The sequence below is a fragment of the Aptenodytes forsteri genome, unplaced genomic scaffold (genome assembly GCF_000699145.1).
Source record: "Aptenodytes forsteri isolate BGI_AS27 unplaced genomic scaffold, ASM69914v1 Scaffold166, whole genome shotgun sequence".
Taxonomy (NCBI): Eukaryota; Metazoa; Chordata; class Aves; order Sphenisciformes; family Spheniscidae; genus Aptenodytes; species Aptenodytes forsteri.
In genome coordinates this window covers 4937701-4951138 of record NW_008796110.1, presented here as the reverse complement: position 1 = coordinate 4951138, position 13438 = coordinate 4937701, and the positions used below count along the sequence as shown (strand labels likewise).

Genomic DNA, 13438 nt, shown 5'->3' with positions numbered 1-13438 from the left:
AACCCACCAGGGGCTTGCGCGACTTCATGCTACGCTGAAACCAACACGACACCAAGTCACCCCTGTGGGTATAAGAGGGAGTCTTCTTATCTTTATCGAGTAGGAGAAAGCACGCTCTAGGGAAGTGACCTGCACGGGTATGAAAGAACCACTGAAAAACAACTGTGCTTTTCCAGACTGCCAAATTCCCTACAGGTCTCAGCAGCAAGAAACCCGAGTCTGGCCCACCTCATCACATGAAGAGCAGTAGTAGTAGGACAAAGGAAATAAGAAGAGGAAATCAGATGGAAAGAGAAAACAAAGAAAACCAGTATTTCAGGGGATGAGGAATAAAAACACATATAAAGGGAGAGAAGAAAAGAGACAAAAAAAGAAAAGCAGTTGCTGAAGAGATTTTTTTTCTGTTCTATTCGCATGCTTATGTTCATACACTTGAACTCCTGGGAGAAAGAGGAAGAACCGGAGGAGGGTGGAGTATCTGGGTTCACTGTGACCCACTGCAGAAGGTGCAGACATGGAGCTCAGCGCTGCTTCTTTTGGCAAAGGGGTGCAGGGACAGCCGTGTTTTTTTCCCCAGGGGACGCAGCATCACTGGTGCCTTTAACATATGGTAGGGCTATGCCAGCTTTTATCAAACTGTCCCAGGTTTGGGTTTCAGTAGCATAGCAGGTAACTGAAATCCTGGGGGTCACACTAAAACACACTGTAACTTCAGGTTCTCTAACTGAATAGCAAAGGCTGGAGAAGGCATGTACCAGTGCACTGAAGGCTATGTTATTTCAGGCAGCTTCCACTGACAAGATTTCTGTGGAAAGATGGATGTTAGTTATAACTGTCATCCTTGGCAAAACCCCCCCAGAGGGCAGCTGTGCCCATAGGATGAAGCATGCCTCTTGTCCGCATTCCCAATTTTAAAATGCATCAACGTAAGCTGACATTTAAAGTAAAGGGATAGCCTTAATCATTGCTGTATTAGAACACCCCTCTGGAATCTGTACCACAAGGGAATGAATGCTGATGCAAAGTGCTGCCACATAACTTCAGGCTTCAAGTCTGCCAGAAATTCCTTTGGTCCCAGTACCATGTAAATATCAAGAAGGCTCCCTCCCATCTTACTGCAATGTAATTGCTACTCACTGTTGGAAGGACCAGTATATTGGGCATATCTTGGCAGCTCAGAGAAAGTATTTGTCCCTGTATTCATAAAAATGTACCAGACTGAGTACAAGACATAAGGATATAGTAGGCAGCAGAATAACATTTCAGTTTAATTTCTGCTCAACACTTACCCATTTTCTTGCATGATGGTTACAACTCTTCTGTTTGAAAATTAAAGGTTGGTATAGCTATAAAAACTAGACGGAGATAAAACCTCTTCACAAGTTTACAGAAGAATGTTTTACAGCTAAGACATGTTTTGCTTAAAACTGGCATTTATAGTTTGTGGAGGCAGCATGAAGATTTCAGCAGACAGCAAGTCCTCTATTGAAAGAACACACTGTCTGTTTACGACGTAGTACACTCAGCTATAGCTCTTTAAAACATGGAGAACTTTTGGGGCAAAATCCCTTCAAATTCTCACATCTCCTCTCTCAAAATACTTATCTTAAGCCTGTAGTTCCTACTTTATCCTCAAAACTTCCACTGACTTCAACGAGAACATGCCTAAGCAAGAATTAACAAAAAATAAAGTCCTTAAATTAGGGGCTGCAGGATTTGGCTCTCAAATATAGAGAGGGTGGGGAGAAACCCAGATAGGACCTTCCAGACAGACAAGCTTTCCCAGAATTCTCTGTTAAAAAAAAAAGCAGTCACTTGAAATTAGACTGTCCGAATAATGAACAAAGATAAACACTACAGCAACTAGAAAACAGCTAGCTAATGGAAATCTTTGTTTTCTTCTGTTGAAAAAATGCAGCCTCCTTTTCTGACTCACCGTTATTTCCTGCTCATAGGTCCAAACACCACAGGCCAGTTCAACGCAGAATATTACAAGCAAGCTTCCAAAGTACTGCAGAAAACAGAATGGTCTTAGTTATTTTGAATATTCAGGTTAACTTTGAAAAAAATACTTAACAATATTAAAGGACATCTCAAAACATTATTAACATTTCACATGACTGAAGACATGGAATCTGAAATACATTTTTGTAACCAAAATATGAAAGATTCATGCAGCAAACTTTTTTTAGAAAGTTTAAGTCATGTGACATTTCTTACTAACTTAACATGAAGCACATGAACATTACAATGGGAAAATAAATTCATTTCCTTGTTGCCCAAGAGTACAAGGCTATCATGACACATATTCTAAAACAGTTGCAAAGAGGACAATCTTCTTTCCCTCATATATGTGGAAAAAAAGAAATCTCTTTTTTCAGTTCTATCCATTTAAGCAACATATCCAAATCATGCTAACAGCCAAAAGGGGGAAGAAAAAAAAAAAGAATAAAAAAGAGAAAATTGACAAGATGGAAGCAAACAAGGTTCGTGGAAAGCTATGTTCTTATCAAAGTGATTTAGATATTTGAGGTCAGGCATAAATGTACAAATCTTTATTGAGATGGATTGAAATATCTTTGTCTATTGCAAGATCTAACCCTTGAACTATTTCAAAATAGAAAATACATGTATAAATGAAGCAGCTGTACAGGTCTTGGCAATGACGGTTAAGAAAAGCTGGTTGCTGCAATTAAAGAGTTGGACTATCCTCTGTATAGCATCAACAAACCCTTTCTGAACTGCAGGATAAAGCTGCATCAAAATTAAGACTACTTTAACTGGTGTCCTCTATTAAAAGTAACCCATTTATCTTTTATTTAAAGCAGAAGTATAGTTCCATTCATTCTCGACTCCAAACTTTCTTCCATGTCAACAGACTGATCAAATCTAACTCCCTGAATTAGGTTTGTAGACGCAAACAGCCACATTAAAAACATGCATGTAAAAATATCCATGTGAATTTTCAAGATAAACCTGTACTCATATCCACCCCCTGCAAAGGACTGTTCAATAAAGATGGTGTTGAAAGAAGAGATCCTGTTTTAACTAGTCTCCACCACATTACATTGCATCTTCATAGTCATTATAGCTGAACAACACATCGCGTATCCTTATAAATCAACACTATAAGCACATGCAGAGCTCCAGTATAGGCCTTCAATAACCAACATGTTCATCCTCCAAATCCAAGAGAGGAAAAAATTTGAGTCATACCTTGTAAGAACAATGATGCTCTCTCTAAAAAATAAATTCATGAGCTTCTAGACAACGTATCCGCTATCACTGTAGTGCCTGCAAGTTATGCAAAGGGTTCTTTAAAAAAAACATGGAAATCTGCTTTGCAAAGTATTCACTTCGAAAGGAGGAAAGAATGTCACGTGCTTTACCTCTTAATTCATACAAAAAAAAATGTTTAAGGACATTATGGGTAATACTGACATTTTTGAGAGGGTGAACAACTAAATGTTTAGGTGAAAAGCAAATTTGAGTTCTCAGCTGTCAAAGAAAATGTCAGTGGTTTTATACTCTAATTGAATAACAAGCCGGGGACTGCCTGCTATCCCCAAATCTTATGCAAAACTCACTGACCATAGTGAAAGTGATACATCTGGGGATGTAGATGTGGCATTCTCTGGAAAACTCTTAATTTGCAGTTCCTTGTAACATTTCATTCATTCACAAACCTTAACATCTGAAACCCCCTCCTTTTTGTTAGCATATAGTTAAGAAAGTTTCTGGTAGCAGTTGGAGACAGAAGAGCCAAAACCAACATTTTCTCCAGTTACTGAATATAGCTTGGGATAGAAAATTATTTAGCCAGATTCACTCATAAAGCGCTTCTGGGTCTGCCAGGAATTGAGCACTCCTGACTCTGGCTACATCTGGACACATCAGGGCACTGCAGAATCAAGCCTTCTGTTCTGAGAAAGCATATCATCTGTCCACAAGGCAAAAGACAAAGAAAGACACAAAGAGTTTACATAAAAGCCCATTCTAGGAACTGAGCAACTGCAGGCAGACCAAACCTGCACACAGGAGCTTCAGTTTCACTCTGCTACTGAAGGGGAATATTATACCTCTCTCTAAATGTAATGGTTTGCAACACAAATAATTCTTATATAAGTTGTGGGGGGGAAAAAACCTCTAACCATTATTTAAATTTATTACCTCTAATTTCCATCTTCCAAATACAGAAATTATTACTGGCTTCAATGCTTATTCCTTGTCCCCAGTTAAATTCCCACAGGAGTCTGAATGCTAAATGGATCTTCCTGCATTTACACACTTCTGCTTTTTGCCAGAAACAGGGACTTGGTTTTGAAGCAAGGCTTAATATTTCTTCCTATGGGCTGAGCGGCTACATTTTGTAAAGGAGACTAACTCACTGAGGAACACCACTGTGCATTACGCTCAAAAATGCCAGGAGGTCACTGACATTACCTTCTACAGCACACCTCCCTCGCAGCACTCTCAGCCATTGCTGAGATTTTCTACTGTTTTTTTTCTTTTCTTTGTGTTGGTTTGGGTTCTTTTTTTTGGCAGGGAGAGGGTAGGATAGGAAAGGCACAGAAGGGAGCAAACAGTTTTGCAAAGATATCTACAGGTTATCATAAAATAAAAAAAATCTACAAGCAGTAATGCAAAGCCACGATCACTTCAAGAACTAGAGAGTTTTTACATGGCAAATCCTACGGACTTATAACACTCTTCTTTTGTAGGCAATTGGTAATCACCATCATTCTCTCCCTAGTCAGACTATGCAAAGTCATCAGAAAATTGAAGCGGTGCCTTCATCCTGTTACAAACCCGGCAGAGTCAGTTTCACTGAAGGATTTCCTCCAGTGAGGTTGTGAAAAAGCTAAAATGTTGCTTCCTTGAGAGAAGCTGAATGACTGAAATGCTGGTAGAAAACACTCTTTTGAGAGTAACAAACCAATGTAAAAATATTTGCCACTAAAAGAAAAAAAAATGCAGTAGACATTTACTGCTCCTCACTAAGTCACATGTGGCCAAGATCCTGAACGTCAGCATTCCCACAGTGTCAAATGGATGTTGTCAATTAGCAGGAGCTAGTTCTCCTGCAACTTCCTCATTAAGCTTGCTCACCACCACTGGCCACAGGGGAGGAAGGAAGGAAAGCAGCAGCTCAGTAAAGCCGTAGCTTTCCAACAGGAGCATCTCTAATACCTGGAACCTTGCAGAGGCACCTGGATTTTTTCTGCAGCAAAGGATGGGTATGTGCGCATGGCTCCATCCCCAGAGTACAGAGCTGCAGCACTGACGGCCTGAGGAGGCTTAAACAACTATATTTTTCCAGCACACCAGTCCTGAGACAGAGGTGAAGGAACTAGGAACTCTGGAGTTCAGGAGAATCCCATTCCCCTTCCTTTCTTGTGCAAGAGAGTAAACAGGAAAGAAGCGAGAACAGAAACAAAGTCATTACTGTGAAAACCACTTTCAGAGAGATGTGTAAAAGACAGAAGGATGAAAGGCCAAGGAAAGATATTAAGCATATTCCCTATGTAGTCACCAGAGCCTGTTCTGCTGGAATACTCTTCATGTGGTACAGCTGTAAGAGTGACCACAGCCAACATCCTCATCCTGCCCTCAAACCTCCAATGCAGAAACTACACACATCAACAGCACGGAAACCCACTTACTCACAGCAAGTGCAGAGACACTGTGAGATCATACTCAGCTACTACAAGTTACAACCACCTCCAGAGAGGTCTTGCTCTTACGAAAGTCAGACAACCACTTCTACAGGGAATTCATATACAAGACAAAAAGGACAGTGGGATATGGAACGGAAATCCAGTGAGGATTAAATTCAACCACAGAAGGCAGGTAACCATCAGGTAAATAGTCAAAGACAGAAAAAAAGAAACCAAAAAATGGGGACTACCATTGAAGTAATAGGTTTTGTGCTAATTCAGATGGGTATTTTCAGATAGCTACCTGCACAAAGGCTATCAGAACCTGATAAAGCACTAGAAAAGTACATGGTATTTTCACCTACGCATTAAAAAAAATCAAAATAATTTAAAACTATTTTTAGAAAGATCTGTATGGACTGTCTAAATAGGATCAAAACTTTTAGTCTGAATAAAATTCCTGCACACAGCAGTGGCATCCCGTAAGAGGGTACAAGCTCCATATGTGCCAGTGCTCCATATATGGAGCATATATGCTCTGGCATATGGCCAAAATATCTTCCTATCTCTCTATCTAAGGCTAACAACTGAACTACAAAATTAATTTATCCTAATTAAATTATGACAGGTTTTTTGCTATTCTATTTGCTCTACCAAACTAAGTGAATGACCACCACCACAGAATACATTACAGGAACACGTTTCTTTCTTGATCGTCTCAACCATTTAGATACAAACACAAATAAAAATAGCAAACGCAAGCACAAAATCACTATTACTGAATCTAAGATATTTTGCATTCGATTAAAAGGTCTTTGTTCCAACAATTCCCATTCAGTTCAGAGAGTAATGGTGAACGGCACACACATGAAGTGCCTCTCAACATAAAATCTCTCCCTCGTGGCTTTCTATCCTGCAGAGTATAGGATGTTTTTGTTGCAATCGTGGGCAACTGCAGGGAAGGATATAAAGCATGAAGCACAATGTTTTATGGGTTTTGCAGAGATATAATACAAAACTCTTACTGTAGTTCTAGAGATCTTTTGTTTGTCTTGAATATGCCACATGACTCCTGCAATTAATCACTTAATATAAGTTGTCTATGCTTTTCAGGCAACAGGTGAAAAGAACTGGTGAAAAATAACCTTCTATTTCTGTTACTAACATGGCAACAGGGTGATGGAAAAACTGGGACTTCAGAAAACACATGGAGGGAATTTGTAAAAATTTCGCTCCTCCTCCCACCCCAGTCCCCATTTTAAATGCCCTTCTCCAAAGTATTTTCAAGAACACAGAATTTTTCAGAGATTTTTTTGACAGTGGAAATATTAACTTCTAATTACATTTAGCAAAGGAAAACTAGAGTTAAAACTCTAGTGTCCTGCAGTAGTCTCCTTCAGTGCAACAGCCAGGGCAATGTGAATACCTACTGCCCTATTATCAGCCACCACGATAATCCCACTGGCACAGATACAAAAACCACATGACTGTCCTCCAAGGACACCCTTCCAAACTCCAGTGTAAGCATTATGCCAGAAATGAAGCTAAGAGCAGGAGCCCTCATAGAAATCTGATGACTTAGGGTACTTAGTGACCAACAAGTCACTATGGCCCTCTGGTGCCAAGCAGCCCAGGCAGGTAAGGGTAGCCATACTACAAAGTCATGCATACCCAACTACATTCCTGAATTGATACCACATGGGGTTTTTTTGCTCTGCCACAGCTGGGTTTGGTAATTTTTTGCCAATGACCTATGGAATGCCTCATCAGCATTCAGCTACTATAACCTGTAAAATCAGTGGGCTGATTTTACACATGGTACAATCATTTTGTTTGCAGTTTGGAAGTGTGATTTGGAAGCAAGAGTCTAGGCAACTCGCGAAAACATGAACTGAGACAAGGTTCTGCGGCAACCCAAATTTCATCAGAACTAGAAAGGCACAAGAGTGGCTTAATTCTTCTTCTTCCTCGCTCAAACCTTTTGGTTTGCACGCTGCATGATGCTCCTGTTACTGGGATTAGGACCCAATTTCATCTGTTCTGACAGCTTCCTAGTTAACTACTGTCATCCTACAAAACCTGAGGAGACTTCACAGTCTACTAAATTCATCCCTAGGGAACAAATATATCCCATCACACAACATACTCAAAATATTGACGACTTCTTAAGCCCACTTCCAGACAGTGAGAAAGCAAGAGAGCATTCAGTATATGAAAGCAAATGGCAATGGCATGCAGGGGCTAATGACTGGAGTCAGAAGTTTCAACATGGTAAAGAAAAGTGAGAGCATGGGCGGTGTTGCAGCTTTTGGAGAATCTGGTCCACAAGACTGTGGAAATCCTTCCATTTCTGAGCAAATGTGCCTTTCTTCGAAGGATCAGTGTACTTATTAATGAATCATCATTCATGTGCTCTGTATTTCATTTAATAAACATCTTCTTTCAAGCTTTACCACTCTCCTCCCAAGTGTTTTTCTTTTCTCCCAGAAGATATAAAACTTTTTTTTTTCCCCCTCAGACTCAAGAAAAACCACAACCCTCATGTCAGAGCAAATGAAGAGTGGCTGATCAGCAAGTCCAGCATCCTCAGACTTGCTGTCTGGTGCTCACACCACCTTCTTGGGCAACGCGGTCCATATGGCAAGAGAGGCAAAGAAAGCTCTAGGAGGGAAGGGCAGGGGCTGAAGGAGATTCCAAGGGTAAAGCAGCTGCAGAATGAAACCTTACAGGAATCTCTAAAAGACTGGAGTATATGGTATGTAAAACAGATGCCAGAAGATTTTAAGAGGGTTATGCATAGCATTTCCCAATGGCTAACAGCCTGAGAGCGTCAGCCTTGTTCTACTGAGACACAAGCCATCCAGACATCTGTCTGCACCCTGAGAAACATCAGATGACCACCACCACAATGCTGGATGACCAACGGGAACCAGACTCTTTCTGTGCAAAACCTAATAAAAAGTCCTTCCTCCCTCAGTAAGTTACAAGCTATGGTTCCCTTTACTTCTGTTACAGTTTAAAAACTTACAAGGTTATTTTAATGATTAATCCAGCTATACTTTTTAAAATGGGGCAAACACTCATTAAATGGAGTCAGAGAAGTTGCACGGAAAACTGAAATCCTCTGTTTATCCACTCCGGCAGCACAAACTTTCCCCTGCCCCCCCTTCCTCCCTCCCCAGCTCCCTCAGCCCTGCCCTGAAGGGATTAACAGTTCATTTGTCATTCTGATTTAAAATTTGGTTTACTTGCTTGACAACGCAGAAATTTGTGAGGGACGCAGTCACAAGTCAACAAGGAAATGGGCTGAAACCACCAACTTACAACATTAGCTACTGAATGCCATCCAGTTCTTCAGAATAAATACATTCCACAGCAAAATGATCAAATATCTCTATTATTTTAGATTTCGGTTTCCCAGATCACCAAATTTTGTCAATCTGTGCAAAATGTCTTGAAGCCTGTGACCTTTGCAAAGTCCAAGTTTTATATAAATAATTATAACTTTTCCCAAAACCTTTATAACTAATTTTCTGAATCAAAACCACTTTTTTTTTTAGGGCAATGAACATTTTTATTTTCTATGGTATGTGTCCAAGTTCTTTTGATTGACCCATTTGCTTTTTTAAAAACTAAACAAAAATATTTATGAATACTTAGAACTTTGTTCACAGCCTTGATTCCTCTATGAGATATTAATGATCTGTTTTAAATTTTTACTTAACAGTTAATCTTTGCTTATATAAGGAAACAGGTATTACTTTGGAAATAAGCAAATGCACACTTCAGACAATTATTAGGATTTATTTGCCCAAGACTTAATTACCTCAAGTCAATGAACTCCAAGCAATAAGGGTCATTGCAAGGTCATGGTAAAGTACTGAACAGGACATAGGTAAAGATAGACATTAGACCATAATTTCCTTAGGGCTTATGATATTCCCTACCCCCTTCTTCTCCCCTTATTTCATAACACAGCATCCTTCATCTCTCTAACCCCTCTTTATTTTCTACCAAGGAAATTAAACACCATAAAAATGCTTCTTTGGTCAAGAAAACCCTTTTTCCTTGTAAAACAGACCAATTCGGTGCTGATACACACAATAACTCTGCCTCAGCATGCCCCAAAATACTTCAAACATTCCCCATTTTGAGTGAAGAAGTGCTCTTAGATATAAAACCCATACCGCAGCCCCTGTGCACACAGCAAAGTGCCTCTGTGGTTAATTAGTCAAAAGGGCAAGATCAGGCAAGAGAAAGAGATTAATTTACCTGACGGGACATCCACTCCATACTCAGTTTGTGGCAACAAGAATGCAGTTGAATCACAGCATCAAGGCATGCCCCACCGGTGAGGCTGGGCTGTGTTTCAGACAAGACATGGAGGTTTGGCTGGGCTTTGCAGATCTGTTTACTCATTTACTCCTTCCTTGCTCTCAGGGACTCTCCCATTCCCTGTTCCTTTCAGCGGAGGAAAAAGAGCTGGGCAAACGAGCAGTGAGAAAAGAGGAGCTGGGAAACATGGGGAAAAAAGGCACTACGGCAGCAAGACCACATATCATCTCAGCAGCTGCCCATCTTTTCTCAGTCAAGATGCAGCATCCCTCATTCCCATCCTGGTATCACTCCCAGCTCTGTAGCCTCAACAACCACAGTCCCTTGAACCTACTGTCATACCAGTCCCTGTCTTTTCAATAGTTTCCTGGTAACTACTTCCATCATTTCACTTCACCAACCTTTCTATTACTATCTTCCCTCCTCTGTTCACCAGGGAGTATCACTCCAGAGCCCTTTTCGGCTCTGGTGCCATTTCAGTCTCTTCAACTACTCTGGGCATCACTGACTTTCAAGAACTTGGAGGGAGGAAGCAATATTAACAGCATAACAAGTGGGAACGGGGGAAAACAAACAAGGAAGATAAAAGCAACAAGGCTTGCTCCAAAAGCTTTGGATCATGAGGCCAGACACGGTGACACCTAGTAAAGACATCCCCAAGAGCAGGCAAAGCAGTCACCCCCATTAGGTGAGCCTAAAAGCATAGCATGCATTGAAAAGTGTGTCACAGAAGTCCAGGCAGCATGTTTCAGCATGTTTCATGCCGAAAACATACTGAAACCATAAAATGGCTACTGTCAACAGATATTTACCTTTTAATTTGGCACGGTACCTTTTTTAAAGGGATGAGCAAGTGGCTTTTCACTATTGCAGAAGTATGCAAAAAAAATCATTTTATTTGACGGCATCATAACTGCACTGTCCAACCTTGCTGTTGTAAGTCAAAGGCATTTCCCTGAATAGCCCTCAAGGGGCTGGACAGTTCTTGTTACTTTGAGCTGCCAGATAAACTGCACCAAATAGTACCGTGCTGCCTCTGCCCTGGTACAACATGGCTGTGCATTCAAGGTAGCTGCTAAGCACCAGGGTGAAGGAAGCAGATCATCACCGTGAGCGCAGCAAACATTTGAATTTAAGCCAAGCATTCTCAAGAAGACCTGGACACTCCCACCAGCTCAATTCCTCTCATGCTCCTCCACCCCAACTCTCTTCTCTCCATGCTGCTCAAATACGCAGCTGCTCTCGTTTGTGGCGTAATAACCCATAACGCTAGGCAACTTGTACTTCTCATCTGTAAACTCCCTCTCCCAGCTAAGAAAATTAGGTACCTTTTCAAAGCACTTTATTTGAAAAAGTCTTGTAAGTACATACACAGCGCTGTACATTTACATTGGAGAAGACAAGGTCAATAAAATGCACCTCATGGTTAGACAGGCAGAGAGGTTGACACTGGACCCCAGAACCAATATAGTCCACCCCCCTGTGCTGGGAGCCCTGCAGAGCACACCCACTCCCGCAAAGCCGAGCTCTGCCCTGTGGCAACACTGTGGCAGCACCAACACTGTGGCAGCACCAACACTGTGGCAGCACCAACACTGTGGCAGCACCAACACTGTTCTCAAAATCTAACAATTTGTTTGAACCTTAAAAACCCTGATCTGAACATGAAAGAAGCTTACCCCCTATCCTATTTCAAGGCAAAAAGATGTCTAACGATGATTACTTCAGGCACCTCCTCAAAGAGTTCACCTTTGGACTGAAAGTTAGAAATGCAGAAAGCAAAAAAAAAAAATTTTAGTCCTATATTTATTTTCTTGAGAAAGTTGCTCATATCTGAAACTACTGGGGTATGATAACAATTGGTGAACTTTAAGTATATTTTTGCTTAGAAGTGGAACGTCAAACAAGCAGAATTTCAAAATGCAAGCTAAAAGTCCAGGCCCTTCCTTACCCACTGACTATTTGAATTGGAGTTTTAGCACAGTACTGGCTTCTCATCAAGTCTGTACTACAGTACTATAAATCCACTTAAATCAGTCTTTCAAAAGGCAGGCTAACCTATCTTGTGAATCTCTGTTTTCCTCCTACTCACACCACATTCATAAACAAGCTGCTGATAAAAGGCACAAAATATGAAAATTATGAACTCCAGTCTCCAACCTGTCTAATTCTAAACTGCACAGGTTTACACCAAGTATGTTTGTCAGGTATTTCTTCCCTTTCAATGCTTGCAAGTTTAATAATGAAGAAATACTTCTGGTTGGTAAATAACAGTTCCAGTGCCAAATGTTAGTACAAGGTACTGGAGCAGCTGTGACTGTGGTAAGAGTCCACATGGGTCAGAACAAATATCCTGTATTATTACAGAACAAATAAATTATACTATGTATTATTGCAGAAATACGTGCTGCCACAAAAAAAAAAAGAGAAATTAATTATCACTAAACTCTCATACTAATTCATGCTAACTGTAGCCACAAGTGCTGCAGAACAGTTGGTGCTCTGGTACTGTAGAGCAGCTAACATTTCACACATAGTAAGAGCCCCTTCTAGGAAGACATTAGCAGTTATTGATACCTTGCAACATAGCAGACGTCTGAATTTAATCATCCCTATCACCTCTGCATCCACATGGACTGAAATGGGTGTATGGGTATAGAAGAATCTGCCCCAGGTGGTGATACAGTCAGTGGTTCCCTGTCATTCTTCAGATGGACTTTACAGAAACCACTTTCACCAACGCTGCATTTCGCTGGCTGAGAACTACTGACAAGAAACAGTCACGTTCACATTAGGTTTGTCACGTCTCCAGTTTACCTTTTCAACCAAAACGTAGTATCATTTCATTTTTTCTCTTTATGAAATATTTGCCTGCTTTTAAAGAAAAGATCAGTTTAGTTTAATGATGGTTTGTCTGGTTGTGTTTCAACTCAATTAATAGACAATTTAGTCTGCCAAGTTCCAATTTCAGCCATAACTGAATTAACAAGCTTTTTAACACCACACCAACAGGGTCTAACAATGTTTAGTTCTCAGGAATATTTATTTCTCTGCCAACTTTATGATAAAAATCAGTAAAATGATTTGCCCTATTTACCATCAAATATTTCTAACAGTTTTTCCCTTTGTGAAAACATATGCAGACAAATTTGAATCCTGTGCTGTTTGAATGCTGTAATTACAGAAAACTCATAGTTATAAATGCCAGAATTTGCAATGAAAACTCCAGCCAGGAAAATATTTTCCAGTGGGATTTTCATGAAGCTGTTCTTGTCAAGCAACAGAGTTTACTCTTGTTGTCTTAATAAAACAAAAACTTAAAAAAAAAAAATCACAAACCCTTAAGCTTACTATTCTTAAAGAATATAGGCAGTGGGGGGAGGGGGGGTGTTTGGGTTGTTTGTTTTTGGTTTGTTTTTTTTTTTTAATTAGGCTAGTGCACAACA

The 13438-nt window shown here is 40.3% G+C and overlaps 1 protein-coding gene across 2 annotated transcripts in view; it reads right to left on the bottom strand.

Moving 5' to 3' along the window:
• Positions 1-13438, bottom strand: part of TSPAN12 (tetraspanin 12) — a 34155-nt gene that overhangs the window by 13873 nt on the left and 6844 nt on the right. The window contains exon 3 of one of the 2 annotated variants that reach the window (XM_009286809.1): positions 1937-2011. The exons of the other annotated variant lie outside the window; for it this stretch is intronic. Coding sequence (XP_009285084.1) covers positions 1937-2011 — 75 coding nt within the window. The remainder of the gene's footprint in view (positions 1-1936; positions 2012-13438) is intronic. 2 annotated transcript variants of the gene reach the window in all.